The sequence below is a fragment of the Rousettus aegyptiacus genome, unplaced genomic scaffold (assembly GCF_014176215.1).
Source record: "Rousettus aegyptiacus isolate mRouAeg1 unplaced genomic scaffold, mRouAeg1.p scaffold_m13_p_2, whole genome shotgun sequence".
NCBI lineage: Eukaryota > Metazoa > Chordata > Mammalia > Chiroptera > Pteropodidae > Rousettus > Rousettus aegyptiacus.
The window spans coordinates 57,102,654-57,117,668 of record NW_023416295.1 but is presented as its reverse complement, the minus strand read 5'-3'; the positions used below and the strand labels follow the sequence as shown (position 1 = coordinate 57,117,668).

Below are 15,015 nucleotides of genomic sequence, written 5' to 3'. Positions count from 1 at the left end.
CCGCAGGCCCTGACAGGCCTGGCTGCCTGCAGAAGCTCTGAGGCGGATTCTGAGGGAGTCGGGTCCTCCCCGTCAGTCACCTGCATGAAAAAAGTCATACCTGTTCGCCTCTTAGTAGCACGAGGATGGCCTGATGCGGTCAGGCAGCAAAGGACAAACAAAGCCCTGGAAGTTTCTGGGCATATGTCTTTTTGTTACTTTGGTTCATCAAACCAAACCGAACCTGGGAAGGGGGCCACATGCCCCAGAGATGGTGCTGTGGGGGACGCTCCCAAGAGACTTCTTTGCCTTTCCTTCCCTTTTGTCTGCGCACCCTACCCTCAGCAATCGTACCTTGGATGCGTGTCTGGGGATTTGGGCTTCCCAAGCACTTCCCGTGTCTGGTAGATGTTTGCTCTGCCGTTCTTCTCCCTTTCCTGCCTTCCTGGTGTATTTTTTCACCCTTACTCCCTTTTCGTTAAAAATTCAGATATAATTGACATATGACATCATATTTCAAGTATACAGCCTAATGTTCCAATCTTTGTATATATTGCAAAATGATTGCCACAATAAGTTTAGTTAACATCCATTACCACAGTTAGAAATTTTTTTATGATGAAAACTTTTAAGAACTCTTTAGCAACTTTCAAATCTACAATACAGTATTGTTAATTATAGCCACCGTGCTGTATGTACATTAGATCACCACTTCCTGAGGGGAGGGTGTAACAATGCTGACTGAGGATCCTGGATGTCAGAAGGACCTAGCAGGGCTCTGGCTTTGGGGGCAGCTCATCCAGAGCCCTCTTGTCTAATACCGGCCTCGGTGTCCACCTCCTGGTAGACGCACACAGTTTCTTTGCAAAATATAAGAGCCACCTTGTGCACGTGAACTCAGCCCCCTGTTAGGGTTCAGGCTTGATGGGCAGGGGGCACGGCACATCAGATTTCAGCCTGACACACCTCTCAGCCAGGTGCCCGGGAGCAGAGCACCACCGGAGGGCCGGTTCTGGGAGCCCCGTGCTCTGCCCTGCTCCTTCGCACATTTGTACACTCTTCAGACTGAGTTTGAGTGCTTGTGCCCCACCTGAGCCCCACCTATAAGTTCACGGGGTGGGTGGACGGGAAGTCGTTTCTGTAGTGTAAGGGGAGCTACGTTCGCGCTACTTCGACTGACGAAAGGGAGCTCTTCCGTTCTACGTGAAATTACTCCAAAAGCATAGTGGAGAGCGCAGCTGAGTTTAGACTTCGTGTAATGGAGAAGTCACAGTAAGAATTTTTGTTTCACTTAGATTTTATAGAAATTGGGTTGAGGTTATTATAATTGTTTTATCTTTCACCTAAAAATATATTTTTTGGCTTCTTTATAATTATTATAATTCTATAACGACGGCAAGGAAGAAAAAATAATGGCAATATCTATTTTCACTTCTTTAATAATTATGGGCACAGAAGTTATTTTTAATGTGGAAAACAGTAAATGAGAAGTGTCATACTCTTTTGAATATGAGTTTTTAAGACAGAAAATTAAAAGGTACAGCGTCATAATGTAGTAAGCTTGACCCTCCTGGGATGATAAACTTTCTTCTTTAACATACATGTACTTTTAAGAGTCATTCATCTTTGTTTTATAGCACTCCAATGTCACCTACGTCTACACTATTCCCCACATTCTATAACTTGGTTATAAAATTTTAAGGCTTTCCATTATCCTTCTGTTTCTTTTATCTTTCAAGAAGAAAATAGAAAGGGTTTTCACAGAATCTTGAACAAATTACAGTAATTTAAAATTATGCATGCAATTAAGGCACTTTTTAAAGAGAGTATTAAATGTTGTCATACAGGAACGGATGTCATTTTGAGCAATAATTGCAGTTTGCCACTTTGGTAAATTAAAGTGACTTGCTTGGGAATGATTACTTGGTAGATGAATTTTAATTTTAGTTAGTAAGGCAGCGACTTCTAATAATGGAGTCTCCTGTTACCAGGCCAGTATCCCGCCAGCCCAGGCCCTGGCCGGCCCACTAGGGCCCTTGCCACCAGTGACACCAGGCTCCCGTCCAGCTGCCTGTTGTGCTCACACTGTCCCATTGGACTGGCTGCCAGCCATGGGCTTCCCAAGGCTGTGACCGAGGAGAATTCAGGTTGTGATTCTTCTCTCAGCCGTAGGCGGAGAGGGGAGGACACAGAAGTTAGGCATGGACTTCGTTCTTACTCCTCTGGGCTGATAGGGTCCAGTCACATCCTGCATAACAGGCAGCACACATTTTAAATCGGGTATGTGGGTGTGAACCTCCAATATACTACTGGGAAAGCTAGAATTTGTGCTTTGCGAACATGCTGACCACTGCCTCTTCTGTTTCTCATGATCATACTGCTTTGCCAAGCCCAACCCCCTGTTTTATTTTCTTGCATTCATTATATCCAGAAGTTTATAGATAATATTGCCATTTCCAGATTTTATCCAAGGAGAGTTTCTGTGGTGGTGATGGTTGGAAAATTTCCATGTAGTTAGAAGAAAATGTAGAGGATGAACTATTTCCACCCTTTCTTTGAACACAGAGTGATCTTAGCTAGAGCTCCTACTTCTGCCTTGGGACTGCTCTATGACAGTTATTAGCTTTGTGCCCAGAGCCGTTCTGTGCTTTTTCCCCTCTGAGCCTGTTTTCTCACTTATAAAATTAAGGGAATAAAGATCTTGTCTCATAGCAATGGGAAATCTGATGTTAAAGCTCTTGGAAAAATACTAGGCATTTATTACATGGTCAAGCGAGTTATTTTTATTACTACCTTGTCTCCTTTGTGGAAGCCAAGACTCTGCTGTAGGCACCTGAAGCATTCTGGACAGGCCTGCTGGTGGTGAAGGAGAGCTGCCTGAGTTTCTGGTGGGTCCAGGTGCTGTCAGAAGCTTGTGGGTTCCTGCTGCAGTGTGCTGGTGGACAGCCCGGAGAGGCCAGACTTCTAGGTGCCAGGTCTGGCAGAGCACCCTCCTGTCTAGGGTCAGGGACCTGGGCTCTTTTCCCTTCTAATAATTCCATAGAAGGCAACTGTAACAATAGCAATATTAATTTAGCATTTATAGGATGCCGAGGGCTGTACTAGTGCTGTGTGCGCGTGTGTTGTACATTCATTTTTAATCTTCACAGCAATCCAGTGAGATGAAACTGTTTTTATCTCCATGTTTCGGATGAGGCTGAAGGCAGTTAGCAGCTTGTCCCAAATCACAGCTGGAAGGGTACCTGGCACGGAGCAAGCCATGTTCCACAGGTGCATCTATCACCTGATGTGTTTACGGCCCTGGCTGCCAACCAAGTAGAATCACTGGGGAGCTCAGAGCCCCAGCCAAGTCAGAATCTCCAAGGGTGGGGTGCCCGGTGGAAACTTTGAAGCTCCCAGGTGGTTTCAGTATGCAGCAGGGTGAAGAACCATGAGTTAGGGAGAGATCCACAGACCAATTGGGGTTAAGTGGTAAAAATACCTACAGCATTGTACCAAGAAAGGAAATGTTTTTCCCAGGAAGCAGATGATGTGTGAATTGCATACATGTTTAGGAAAGCTTTGCCCTTAAGCGCCTACCGTCCAGGTGGTGTCTTGTATCCAGCGAGACAGTACTGAAAGTGCACCTTACAGCATTGCTGGCAAGGAGTGCTTGCCAGGTAGATTGGGTGGTGCATCTGTTTCTCTTAGACTTGATCCTCAAGAGGGGATGGGATTGATAAAAGAGGCGAGAGGGTAACTGGCTGTCAGAGTCACCAGGGAATTTAGTCCATTCCTGCCTGTCCTGTGGTGACCTGAGCCTGACATTCCCCTCAGTGACGAGATGTTATGTGTGTTTTGAAAACACCACGGGGTTCTTCCATACTCTTGCTGAGAATCGATTTTTCCTAGGTCTTGATGAAATCTCCAAGTATTTCACCAGCAGTATTAGCCTGTTCTTTCCATACTCATGGTAGCTGCTCAAAGGGAAGTGATTTTCTAAAATCTACTACTTTTGTATAGCACCTAACAATTTTAAAATCGTTTCAAGTCATAATTTGAGATTGGTGTTCATTTAAGAGTGAACCTATGTACATTTGTGGAGCAGGCTCAGCAGGTATTAGGTCGTGCGTTAAGTGTCAGTGTTAGGACAGAGACACCTTTTCTGACTTCTCATCCACGTGTTCTCTGCCTTTCCATACGTAAGTGCCGGCTGGCAGTGGGAGAATGGAAGCCGGGTTGGTGCCAACCTGGGTGGAGCTCAAAGACGGTCCCTTCCGATGGGCGGGCACTGGCTCATCAGCACTTGTACACGATCTGTCATGTAGCTGGGCGGGGGGATCTGACACATGGGCCATCCCGTCATGGAGGGCCTTTGTTTGCCACTCTTCTCTGTGAACTTTGGACTCTTACAGCCAGCGTCTGGTGCAGTGGGCTGAGCTGGAGAATGGAGTGTGCGGAGGGGATGGAGGGTGGCCGGGGTTGATGTATGCGTGGGGGTGTGGTCGTGTGTGGACAAGGATGTGCGTGTGAGAGGAGTGGTGGGAGTATTTTTTATAGGGTGGGGGGACTTCTTTCTCTCTGGTGTCCTGTAGGAAGTGATCATTTGCCACCTGTATCTGTGGAAGGGCATTCTTGGCAGAGGGAATTGTAAGAGTGAAGGCTGAGAGGCTGGGCCCTGCTTGCTGTGGTTGCAGTACAAACACCGGGCCCAGTGTGGCTACAGTGGGGGAAGTGAGGAGAAAGGCGTGGGAGAGGCGGTCAGAGAGGGAGCGGGGGGATCACGTGGGGTTCAAGCTCCAGCAACAGCCAAGACTCTTCAGATTTCGTGCTTGTCTGTGTGCCGTCTCACTACTCCTCGTTGTGGTCTTACCACCTAATAACATTAGTTTCTATCAGTTTGTAAAAATTCTGTCAGCTATTCTTACGGACTCATGTCACTGAAATAACTTGAATTTTATATGACTTACCATCTTTCTGTTTCTTTAAATGATCCCATTGTGTCTCTAGTCAAATGAATGACACAGTCTCTGTGGTTTTCACACCTAGTGGGCAGCCCGGGAGGCCTGCCAGGGTCTGTCAGGGGCGTGATTGATGCTGGTCGAGACTAGTGAAGGGAACTGTTTGAAGAAATGCAGTGGGCATCTTGATAGGTGTTAAAGGAGTATTAATTTTTCAATGATATGGAGATGCAGAAAATATTAGTATAGCTACAATTTGCATAAAGTAATCAATGATTTTATTTTAAAATCTTTAGATAAATTTCTCCTGACATCTGGATCTAAGGAGTTACACGGGTAGTGGATGTAGAAATTAGAAAAAGCAGATTATTTTCTGGGAGTCTTTTGCTGCTGACAATCGCAAGGGTACGCAAACATTTTCATGTGTCCTGCTTTTATTTTTAGGTACGCTTTCTTGGGAAGAAAAGAGAGTATTTTCATTTACTTTCAGCCTTGTTATTTCACTGTTAATTATTTAATCCTGTGATTATTTCCTTGCCAGGAAAATGAGTTTTCTATTTTTATTAAGATTAAGCAGTGATTTTTCAAAGTATGGTACCCAGAACATCAGCATCAGTGTCAGCTGGGAGTCATTAAAAAGGCTCATTCTCAGACCCCACCCAAACCTACTGAACCACAAGTCCAGGGGGTGAGACCTGAGAATGTGCTTTATAAATTTTGGTAAAATAAAAAATAACGTGAAATTTACTGTCTTAACTGGTTTTAAGTGTAGAATTCAGTAAAGTTTATTTATATTATGGTGTAGTAGATCTCCAGAATTTTCTCACTGTAAAACTAAAATTCTGTACTTCTTGAACAGCTCTCACTTAGCCTTCCCCCTGGCCCCCACCATGCTACTTTCTGTCTGAATTTGACTGTTCTAGGTACCTCGTATAAGTGGTATTATATCGTATGTGTCTTTTTATGACTGGCTTATTTCATTTAGCGAGTCTGCAAGGTTCCTTCTTTTTAGAGCATGTGTCAGAATTTCCTTCCTTCTAAAGAATGAATAGTTTTCCATTGTATGTGCATACCATATTTTGTTTATCCATTCAACCATCGACGGACATTTTAGTTTGCTTCTGTCTCTTGGCTGTTGTGAATAATGCTACAGTGAACAAGGCAGCGTCGATATCTCTTTGATGATTGATTTCATTTCCTTTGGTAATATATTCAGAAGTGGGATTGCTGGCTCATGAGGAACCTCCACACTCCTCCACTGCAGCTGCACGACTATATTCTAACCAACGAGAATGTGCATTTTCAACATATTTCCAGGTAACACTGGTGCACATTCAGGTTTGAGAACCACCGGATCAAAAGGAGGATATTGCCCTTCTCAACGAATGTAGTTGCAAGTGTTGTGATATTACATGAGAAATTAATCTCGTTGGGATGTTATCCAACAGGTAAGCCGTCTCCTGATTTTGGGAGGGGCCAACGTGAACTACAGGACAGAAGTGTTAAATAACGCCCCGATCCTGTGCGTCCAGTCTCACCTCGGCCATGAGGAAGTGGTCACTCTGCTCCTGGAATTTGGCGCCTTCCTGGAGGGAATGTCAGAGAATGGCATGACCGCCCTCTGCTATGCGGCAGCTGCAGGCCACATGAAGCTGGTGTGTCTGCTGGTCAAGAAAGGGGCAAAGGTAAGCAGCAGCCTGCCCCAGTGGGTGGGGAAAGATCTTCACATCCCTGCTTTGCTAGAATTGTCAACTGGGCCAGTTTTCCTCGTCTCCGCTTTGTTGAACTGCAGTGAACAGAAGTCACCACATAAACAGAAAGGGTAGAGCTGCAGGCGCGGCTCAGCCTGATGTAGGTGCGCGAATGCACAGCTTTGGAGAGCGAGAGGCCGTGTGGTTTTCTCCTAAGCTCTCACTCTGATTAAAGTTGTCAAAGGGGGAGGCAGGATAACAGGGAGACCCCTGGCCACCAGCGGCATGAATAGTAGGGCAATCCTTTCAAAAGCCTGGAAGTGTACACCTAGAAGTTATTACAGAATTTAACACAGCACTGATTGGTTGAAAGATTTAAATGTTTGATAATTTTTCTCTCCTTATCCCATTTCTTTTAAAGAATAACATGAGTTCTGTGGGTCTAGGCAGCCTGAATCCTTCATTTCTCCACGTGCCAGCTAGGATATTAGCCTGTTTGCGTCAGGCTTCTCATATGTAAGATAGGCACAACAACAGTTATCTACCATAGGGCTGTTGTGTGAGCCTTAAATAAGTGAATGTGTTAACACTAATATGAAGTAATGGAATATTTTTAAACAAGTTATCTAGGACTGTCAGTGTTAATGGATTAAATGAGAACTGTGCAAAGCTCAGAGTAGCTCTGTTTAGTTTTTTTATAAGCATTTAATTGGGAAGGTAGAGAATAATAAAATAATAATAGAAATAAATCACTGATATTTGTCTTTATAGTTAATTAGGATATTTAAAGTTCAAAGAGACATTGGGAGCCTTTTTGGTTTTTCTCTCAAAAATACAGTATTTGGGACTGATGAACCTTAGCTCATGGAAGAAGGAAACCGTTGCAGATAAGCCTTCCCAGTGGGCACGTTCGCACATCACCATGCCTCCATGTCCACATCCACACTGTGGCTCGGCTTTATTTGGGGGCTAGCAGGCTCCTGCACATCACAGCTGTACGCCCTGTAGGCGAAGGGAGATGGTCACGTAGGTAGCTGGTGCAAAGCCTCTGGGCAGGGGCACAGAACATCCCCAGCATTTGCAAGTGAGGAGAGGCTGGGCCCTTTTCCAGCCCAGTAGTCCCAGGTGTAGACAAGGAATGACGTGTTATCTGCTGCCCTCGGACCTTTCGGAGGTACACAGGACTCAGACACTCATACTCTGTGGCTGGCTGGCCATATTTGACATACCGACATGTGCCCAGTTGCCTGCCTGCACGTGGCCTCCTTTCTTCCTCAGTCAGAAGCCACTCAGGGTCCATTCCTGCCTTTCCTCGGTTCAGAGCTGGGTTTTCCAGATTCCTCTCTTCACTGGCTCTCCTGGCTCAGTGACTAAAGAACTGCTCTGCTCCCCAAATTGTAGCTTGTCACAGCAGATGTAGAATATTACACTCAGGGGACTAAAGTTGAGAAGCACAGGGGCTTTGGCCAAAGGTTTTGTCTGTGTCCTCACACATGGTCCCCAGAGAACTCGGAGTGCCCAGTCATTTGCTAGATGACACTGGGAGTGAAGAGGGTGTCCTGTGATCACTAGTTATACACAGTGAACCAGAGGCCTAGAACAGTGCATTCATTACAATGAAGGAATTGAAACAGAGCTCTCCAGAAAGATGCACTGGAATGTGGATATGCAGTGGATGGGGTATGCCCTCAGCATTTGTAGTACAGCCTGTGTTCTCAGAGAAAAGGTGATGCTAAATTGACCTTCCCTACCCCTGCCTCCCAGGTGGACCACTTGGATAAGAAAGGACAGTGTGCACTGGTCCACAGTGCACTGAGGGGCCACTGCGACATTCTCCAGTACCTACTGACCTGTGAGTGGTCGGCAGGCCCTCCCCCGCCAGGCATACTGAAGAAGAGCCAAGCCCTGCAGCAGGCGCTGACAGCTGCTGCCAGCATGGGCCACAGCTCGGTGAGTGGGATGGCGAGGTTCCTTCTTGGGTAACTGAATGCTGTAGAGCCCAGTGGGGTGGATGCTTAATGCCAGTCGCCTTCTTAGTTGCTAGCCTGTGATGCATGGAAGGAATGAAAGAAAATGAGGATTTCAAGAAATTGCAGTTGGTTTGAGCATGGGCGAAGATCTGTTGGCATCACACCTTTCCTGTGAGTGAAAAACCACCATGGCAGGTGCACGTGCGTGCTCACATGAAGGGGGCAGGCCGCTCCCACATGGAGCCCGTTGTGATATTTGTGACGTTCATTCTCTGCTCTTCCTTGTCTGTTTCTCTCTCCTTTCCCTTTTCTACTTTTACCCTCTTACCCTCCTGTCTTACTTTTATGCTGCTTGGTTCATTCTTTTGTCCTTGTGTTCTTTTAAAAATAATCATACGGAATCCCAATTCTAAAATCGTTCTTGTGTATTTGAAGGATTTTTAAAAATAGAACTTTAATGCTCTGATAAGCATGTAAGAATGCTTGTCATTCACAGTTCTTGCACTGAAGGAAAACTTCATGCAGTAGTTAGAGCACTTAATTCTGGTAATGTCGTATTCCTGTTTGAAGATTTAATTGTCATCTCCTGACCCGTGTCTGTGAATTTAATAGTATTTTAACCTCTCCCTTCCATGTATTTCTCACTCTGTACTTAGTAAAATTCTTTCCTACAATGATTTAAAGTAAATTTGGTCACAAAACTGGCTGACTTTTGGCATTTAAAACACAAGGACAGACACATGCACACACACACACACACATGTACACACACATATGTACATGCACATATATGTACTGCAGGCTGGCTAATTTTTGGCATTATATTGCAACAAATTGAATATAGAAATGTTTAAGAGAGTGCAGCTAGCTATCTTAGGATAGACATAAAGAGATTTATAAAAATAAGACACAGGGACATGGTCAATGGACTAGTGGTTACCAGAGAATAGGGGGTGGGGGAGGAGGGAAAAGGTAGACAGGATAAGGGGGGTCCAACATAGGCGGGTTGTGAGAGGGTAAAGTGAGTAAAGGGGATCAAATATATGGTAGCTGAAGGAAACTAGACCCTGGGTGGTAATCACACAATAGACTATATAGATGTCAAATTATAATGTACACCTGAAAATTATATAATTTTATTAACCAATGTTACCCCAATAAACATAAAATAATAATAATAAAATATATGAGGCAATGCCAGTCAACTGACCTGTATGTTTTAGTTTTGGAAAAACTACTCATGTCATTAAAAAAATACACATTTCGTAAAAATGTTAAATGATACCAGGTAACAGCTTCATTATTTTTCCTTTAAAATAAAACTATAAATAGTTTTTAAATCTCTTCTTTCCTCTGCCCTGGTTCTTCCTGTCCCTCTTATAAGGACAGCTGTGATTATGTGAGGTGTGTATGAGATATGCACCTGGGTAATTTAGAATAATCGTCCCATTTCAAGAGTCATAATCACACCTGCACATTCTCTCTTGCCATATAAGGTGACATTCCCAGATTCCTGGGACAAAGGTATGGACATATTTGGGGACCATTATTCACCCTGCCGCTAAAAGTGTAGATTGTGAGACTGAAAAATGGCTTTTCCTGTCGCTGCTGGTGCTCGGAGCGAATCCTGGCTCTGGCTCAGGGCTCAGACACTTCGTCTCCCCACGAGCCAGCACTCTGCCTCCACACCTGTGACCCAACCCGCGCCTTGATGGGGAGGATTCCTGTACGAAAAAGAATCTTACTATTTATTTTTTTGAAAAGATGTACATCGCCTCGTTTTCTTTACTTGTGAAAATGGATTCACCGTCTTCCGGCGATTTATGCAGAAACTGCTCTTTGTATGATCTTCCATGTCCTTTGTTGATTAGGCTGGCATATTTGGGTCATGTTGGAACTCATTAAAATTCTGAGTACCTGGTAATCCTGAATGGTGTTGCTGAAATCCACTGCTTTTTTTTTTTTTCTTTTCAAAGTGGAAGTGTGAATAGCATACGAATTATGCTTGAAAACAGTTTTCATTATATTTTCTCTCCTTGTGCAGCATGAGATAATCATGTTTAAAAAACAACACACTCACTCCTTTGATACGTGGGCTATAATAAGGACATATGGCTATGAGAACTCATTAAATCACCTTGCCACTTCCGACAGGTGGTCCAGTGCTTACTGGGACTGGAAAAGGAACATGAAATAGACGTCAATGGCACCGACACGCTGTGGGGAGAAACAGGTAATTATAATTCCGCTGCTTATAGGCTGGGCCGGCTTGGTGTTTCAGCCCTCATTTTGGCCTAATTGTTTTAAGAATGACTTGGGATGCCTATAGTCCCGTTGTTATTTTATCAGGAAGCATTAGAAGCTTAGAGCTTTTAAAAACTTCCGTAATGAATAATAAAACCTTTCTAGAATCATGTAAAATTTGAATAATTTTGAATCAGACCAGCGGTTCCTGTACACCTGGTGATCATCGGCTAGAAAGTACCTAAGTAAGGTATGCTCTTAACCTAACCAACCTGGTCTTCCTGTGAGCAAGGCAGGAGCTTCCAGCCCCACGTTCAGAGGAATCAAAGGTGCTCTGCCTTGTAGAATGAGAGCAGGATTCAGGCCTCATGGGGTCTACTTGAAAGCTGAATACGAGTTTACTGAGTCCATTTGCATCAGTGCGGGGTGGGGGTGGTGTGTGCTTAACGGTAGTGTGGGAAGGAGGCCCATGGGGAGCGTATCTTAATGATCTCAGTCCGTTACCTGTCAGCCTAATATAGACAATGCTGCTTTGGCATTTTCCATTCAACTGAACTGGTATTAGGAACGTTAGACTCTTAAGTTATGAGTAGTTGTTTAATAGATATAGCATATGTTATATCAAAGAGTGTTTAATATGCATTAAATAAGAAGTTAATATGCATTTCCAGGCTGTGTCCTGTGTATGTCCTTACTATATATGACTTCCATTTCTCTTGCAGATTTATTTCCAAAAGTTTCTTAATTGTTTCTTATCAAAACAAATGGTAGTGTATACAGTTTATCAGCTAACTCATGCTTAGGAAGAGCCTCAGAGTTTAGGGGGTAGGGTGCACTTCAGAGCCTCTTGGCACCCTCCCTCTGGGGCAGCCACTGTGTGTGGCTTGCAATGCTAGCTGCATTGCTAAGGAAGGAGGTGGCCTGGCCTCCCTGGTTCCAGGGAGAGCGGAGGACCCAAAACGGGGTTGGATTACGGTTGGGCCTTAATGTGTGTAAATTTAAATATTGCCCTTAATTCTTTATGGATTCCTTCCCCCACCCATTTAGATAGTACAGGCTGCTCTATAATTTGGTGAAAGAAGTTTCCATCCACTTCTATACCGTGTCATGGGCAGCAGTGTACTCTAGTGGGTCCGTGCGTGGCTTTGCTTTGTGCTTGCTGGAAGGTCTGAATCCGCCTTTTCATTGCCTACTTTAAAGCACTTTTAGACGAGTAACTTTGACTTCTTGTCAAATGAGGTAAATATTAGCCACTTTCTAGGATGGTGTTGAACATAAGGAATCTGGCTCAAATATACCTAATGATAAGAACTCCTAGGACACTTGTACCTAGATTGATTAGGTCTAGAGGAGCCCAGGACTCTTATTTCTTTAAGAGGCATCCCAGGTAGTGTCAGGTGGCTCATGGCTTGAGGACAAATAGAGAGCCACTGTGACAGCTGTCTAATGTGTCCAACTTATGGTGACACTTAATGATAGGTGCCCATGATGGTGATGGGGCTTAGTGCTGCTAGTGGTAACGGCACATATTCAGCTCGGAGGGGACTCTCCAGCCTTTCATAAGGAAGGTGATTTTTCCTTCTGAAAGAAAAATCCAGAGAAGGACTGCATTTGTGATCCGCTATGTCTCACAGTGACCTGTCTTGAATTTCAGTGCCCCACCACCCCTCGAGAGTCTGCTAGGTTGATAGCTAAAGAGACTGTAAGGGAAACCACTGACTTCCCATCAGTCTTAATGAAAAGATGAATAATAGCTCAGCCCCACCCTTCCAAAGCCTCACACAGAACCTTCAGACCACTTTGCGGCCTGAGAAGCATTTCACACCCTTCCTCAGCAGGCATCAGGGTGGATTTCCTCGGCTAAGAGTTTGAGAGACTTTTTAAAGAAATTTAAACCAGAAAAAGCTAAGCACTTCTTCTCAGGCTTAGAGGGCCCCAGTGGTTCTCTGTGGACTCTTTGTCGATAAAATCCGTGTTCCCTTCTCTGCATTTTTTATCTGGTACCTTTCTCGTGTGTTCTTCAAAAATGACCAGTGTTGTCTGCTACCCCAAACTCTCCTAATTTCCAGGTCTGTGGTTGTCAAAGGAACACGTTGAAATCTTGCTGAGGAAGTTTTAGATGAGAAAATGTGTGCAGATTTGGGCTTTGCATGAGTATGCTCTACCTTGCCCAGGCCATGAGGTCTGTGTTTGGGATTCAACCTCGTAGAATCAACGTTACCTGACCCGAATGCCTCCTGGAACAGAGGCCCCAATAATGAGAGCATGAGCTGGTGGGTCAGCTCATGGTCTTCGTCCTCACCAAGCAGTAACCTGGAGGCTCCCCAGCCTGTGTGGGCTATGCTGCTCCGTGCACTGCTTCTAGTTGCTAGGGACCCTTGGAAGTGAAAGCAGTTGTCTCACTTCCTGGTTTTGTTTGGTCCTCCTCATTCCTGGGTGTGGTCAATGGTGGCTCCTGCCTCAGACACTAGAATAGAGCTTATCTGTCTCGGCCACAGTTTAAGGGTGTGGGAAGATGACAGAACAACTGGAAGCTTTGTACGAATAATGCCATTCATTATTACTCTTTGAACCCTTGTACAAGTTTATGCAAGCTGTGAACAACTTGCCTTTAAACCACCAGCCGATAGGGTTATAAGGCAGGGTCTTCTGGGTCTGTTTTTGGCTCACCTTGACCTGCTTCGAAGGGCCTGTTTTCCATGCAGTGATTCTGTCCTATTTGGAGCACAGCTACCTGCCCATCTCTCCTCTCACAACTACGTTCCAGAAGTGGGGGTGCTAAACCCTGCAGAGAGTCCTTCACTTTTCCACCAGGAGAACCCCTGCTGTACATTGTGAAAGTGTGGTTTTCATGCCCCGTGCTGATTGGAAGAAGCAGGCCATTGGTGAGAGGTGGTGACAGCTGATAGCCAGAGAGGAGGGGGCACAGGAAACAGCAGGCTCATGTGAAGCCCCTTGTCACGCACGCCAGTCCACATGGGGATGCCAGGAGTGGGGACAGTTGTGCATCTGTAGTATACCTTGTGTGTCTCCCCGCCGATGACCCAGAGTCATCAGCGTCATCACAGAAAGGAGATGGTTCCTATCTTAAGTTTAAAGTGACAGAGTATATAATAGATTTTTAAAACACTAATCTAAAGCAATAAGAATTTTTAATTTAAGGTATATTGCAGTAAGCTACAGCTTTTAGAAAACTTAGAGAATATCTCTGTTTTATAGAGCAGAGAGCTTAATTTACGTAAGTATCCCTTTTCACCAGCATCTGGGCCTATTTGTTTTCTACTTCTATTGGACATTTCGTGTACAGCCCTTCAAAATCATTCTGTAGTCTGGTAGCTCTTTAGTGCGTCTCGTGCTCACTCAGGCGGAGAAGCAGTGGGACCCACTGGAGTAAGCTGGGAGCTCCTGAGAAGTGGCCTATTGTATCTCTCCCCCCAGCAGCTCTGCCCTCCAGGCTGCCGAGGCCCTTTGCTTCGTGACATTCACGGACTTGGTCAGACAGGCTCAGTCTCATGGTTTCTGGGCGGCCTGGAACACAACAAGAACCCATCAGATGCTTGTGTTATCTGTGTTTCAAGGCGTTCCATAGTCATGACAAATCAGTGCTGGCTCCTGCGAAGTCCAGCCCTGAGTTACTGTTTCCATGTCAGTGTTCGATGTGAATTAGCCCAAACTGAAATGATCACAGATGCCTACCTAACTGGTGACCTTATGCGGTTGCGAATTGTCAGAGGAACTGTGTTTCCAAACTCCAGGCAACTCTCAAGTCTGTGAGGATCCTGTCTGTTTCTGGTGAGACCTTCTAGCTCTTCACAGAGGAGCAGAGGCCTTTCTAGTTCATCATTTTCCATTTTACCTGCAAATGTGCCTTCCCCAGCCCTGCCCCTTTAGGCCATTTTGCACGTCCATTCTTAGCACTTACCATTTATAAATTTGTCAATGTTGCTTATTTGGTAAAAGGCTATTTTGCCTAAATTGTGGGCTTCAGGAGAACAGAAATTACTGTGTCTCTTGTGTTCACCTATGTGTATAGTGACTGTGTCTAGTCTGGTGTTGTCCAGTAGAACTTTCTGTGGTGATGGAGATGTTCTCTGTCGGTGCTATCTGACCTGGTAGTCAGGAGCCACTGTCCTGGTCTGCTGCTTGTCACATAGGTGTTGAGAGGAGAAGTGGTTTTTTTTGAAAACAAAG

At 44.9% G+C, this 15,015-nt stretch overlaps 1 protein-coding gene across 13 annotated transcripts in view; it reads left to right on the top strand.

The window, feature by feature from the left end:
• Positions 1–15,015, top strand: part of TANC1 (tetratricopeptide repeat, ankyrin repeat and coiled-coil containing 1) — a 209,703-nt gene that overhangs the window by 171,105 nt on the left and 23,583 nt on the right. For all 13 annotated transcript variants that reach the window (XM_036237305.1, XM_036237311.1, XM_036237310.1 and 10 more), the window contains 3 exons: positions 6,368–6,604; positions 8,375–8,560; positions 10,735–10,813. In XM_036237305.1, the coding sequence (XP_036093198.1) occupies positions 6,368–6,604; positions 8,375–8,560; positions 10,735–10,813 (502 nt within the window). The remainder of the gene's footprint in view (positions 1–6,367; positions 6,605–8,374; positions 8,561–10,734; positions 10,814–15,015) is intronic.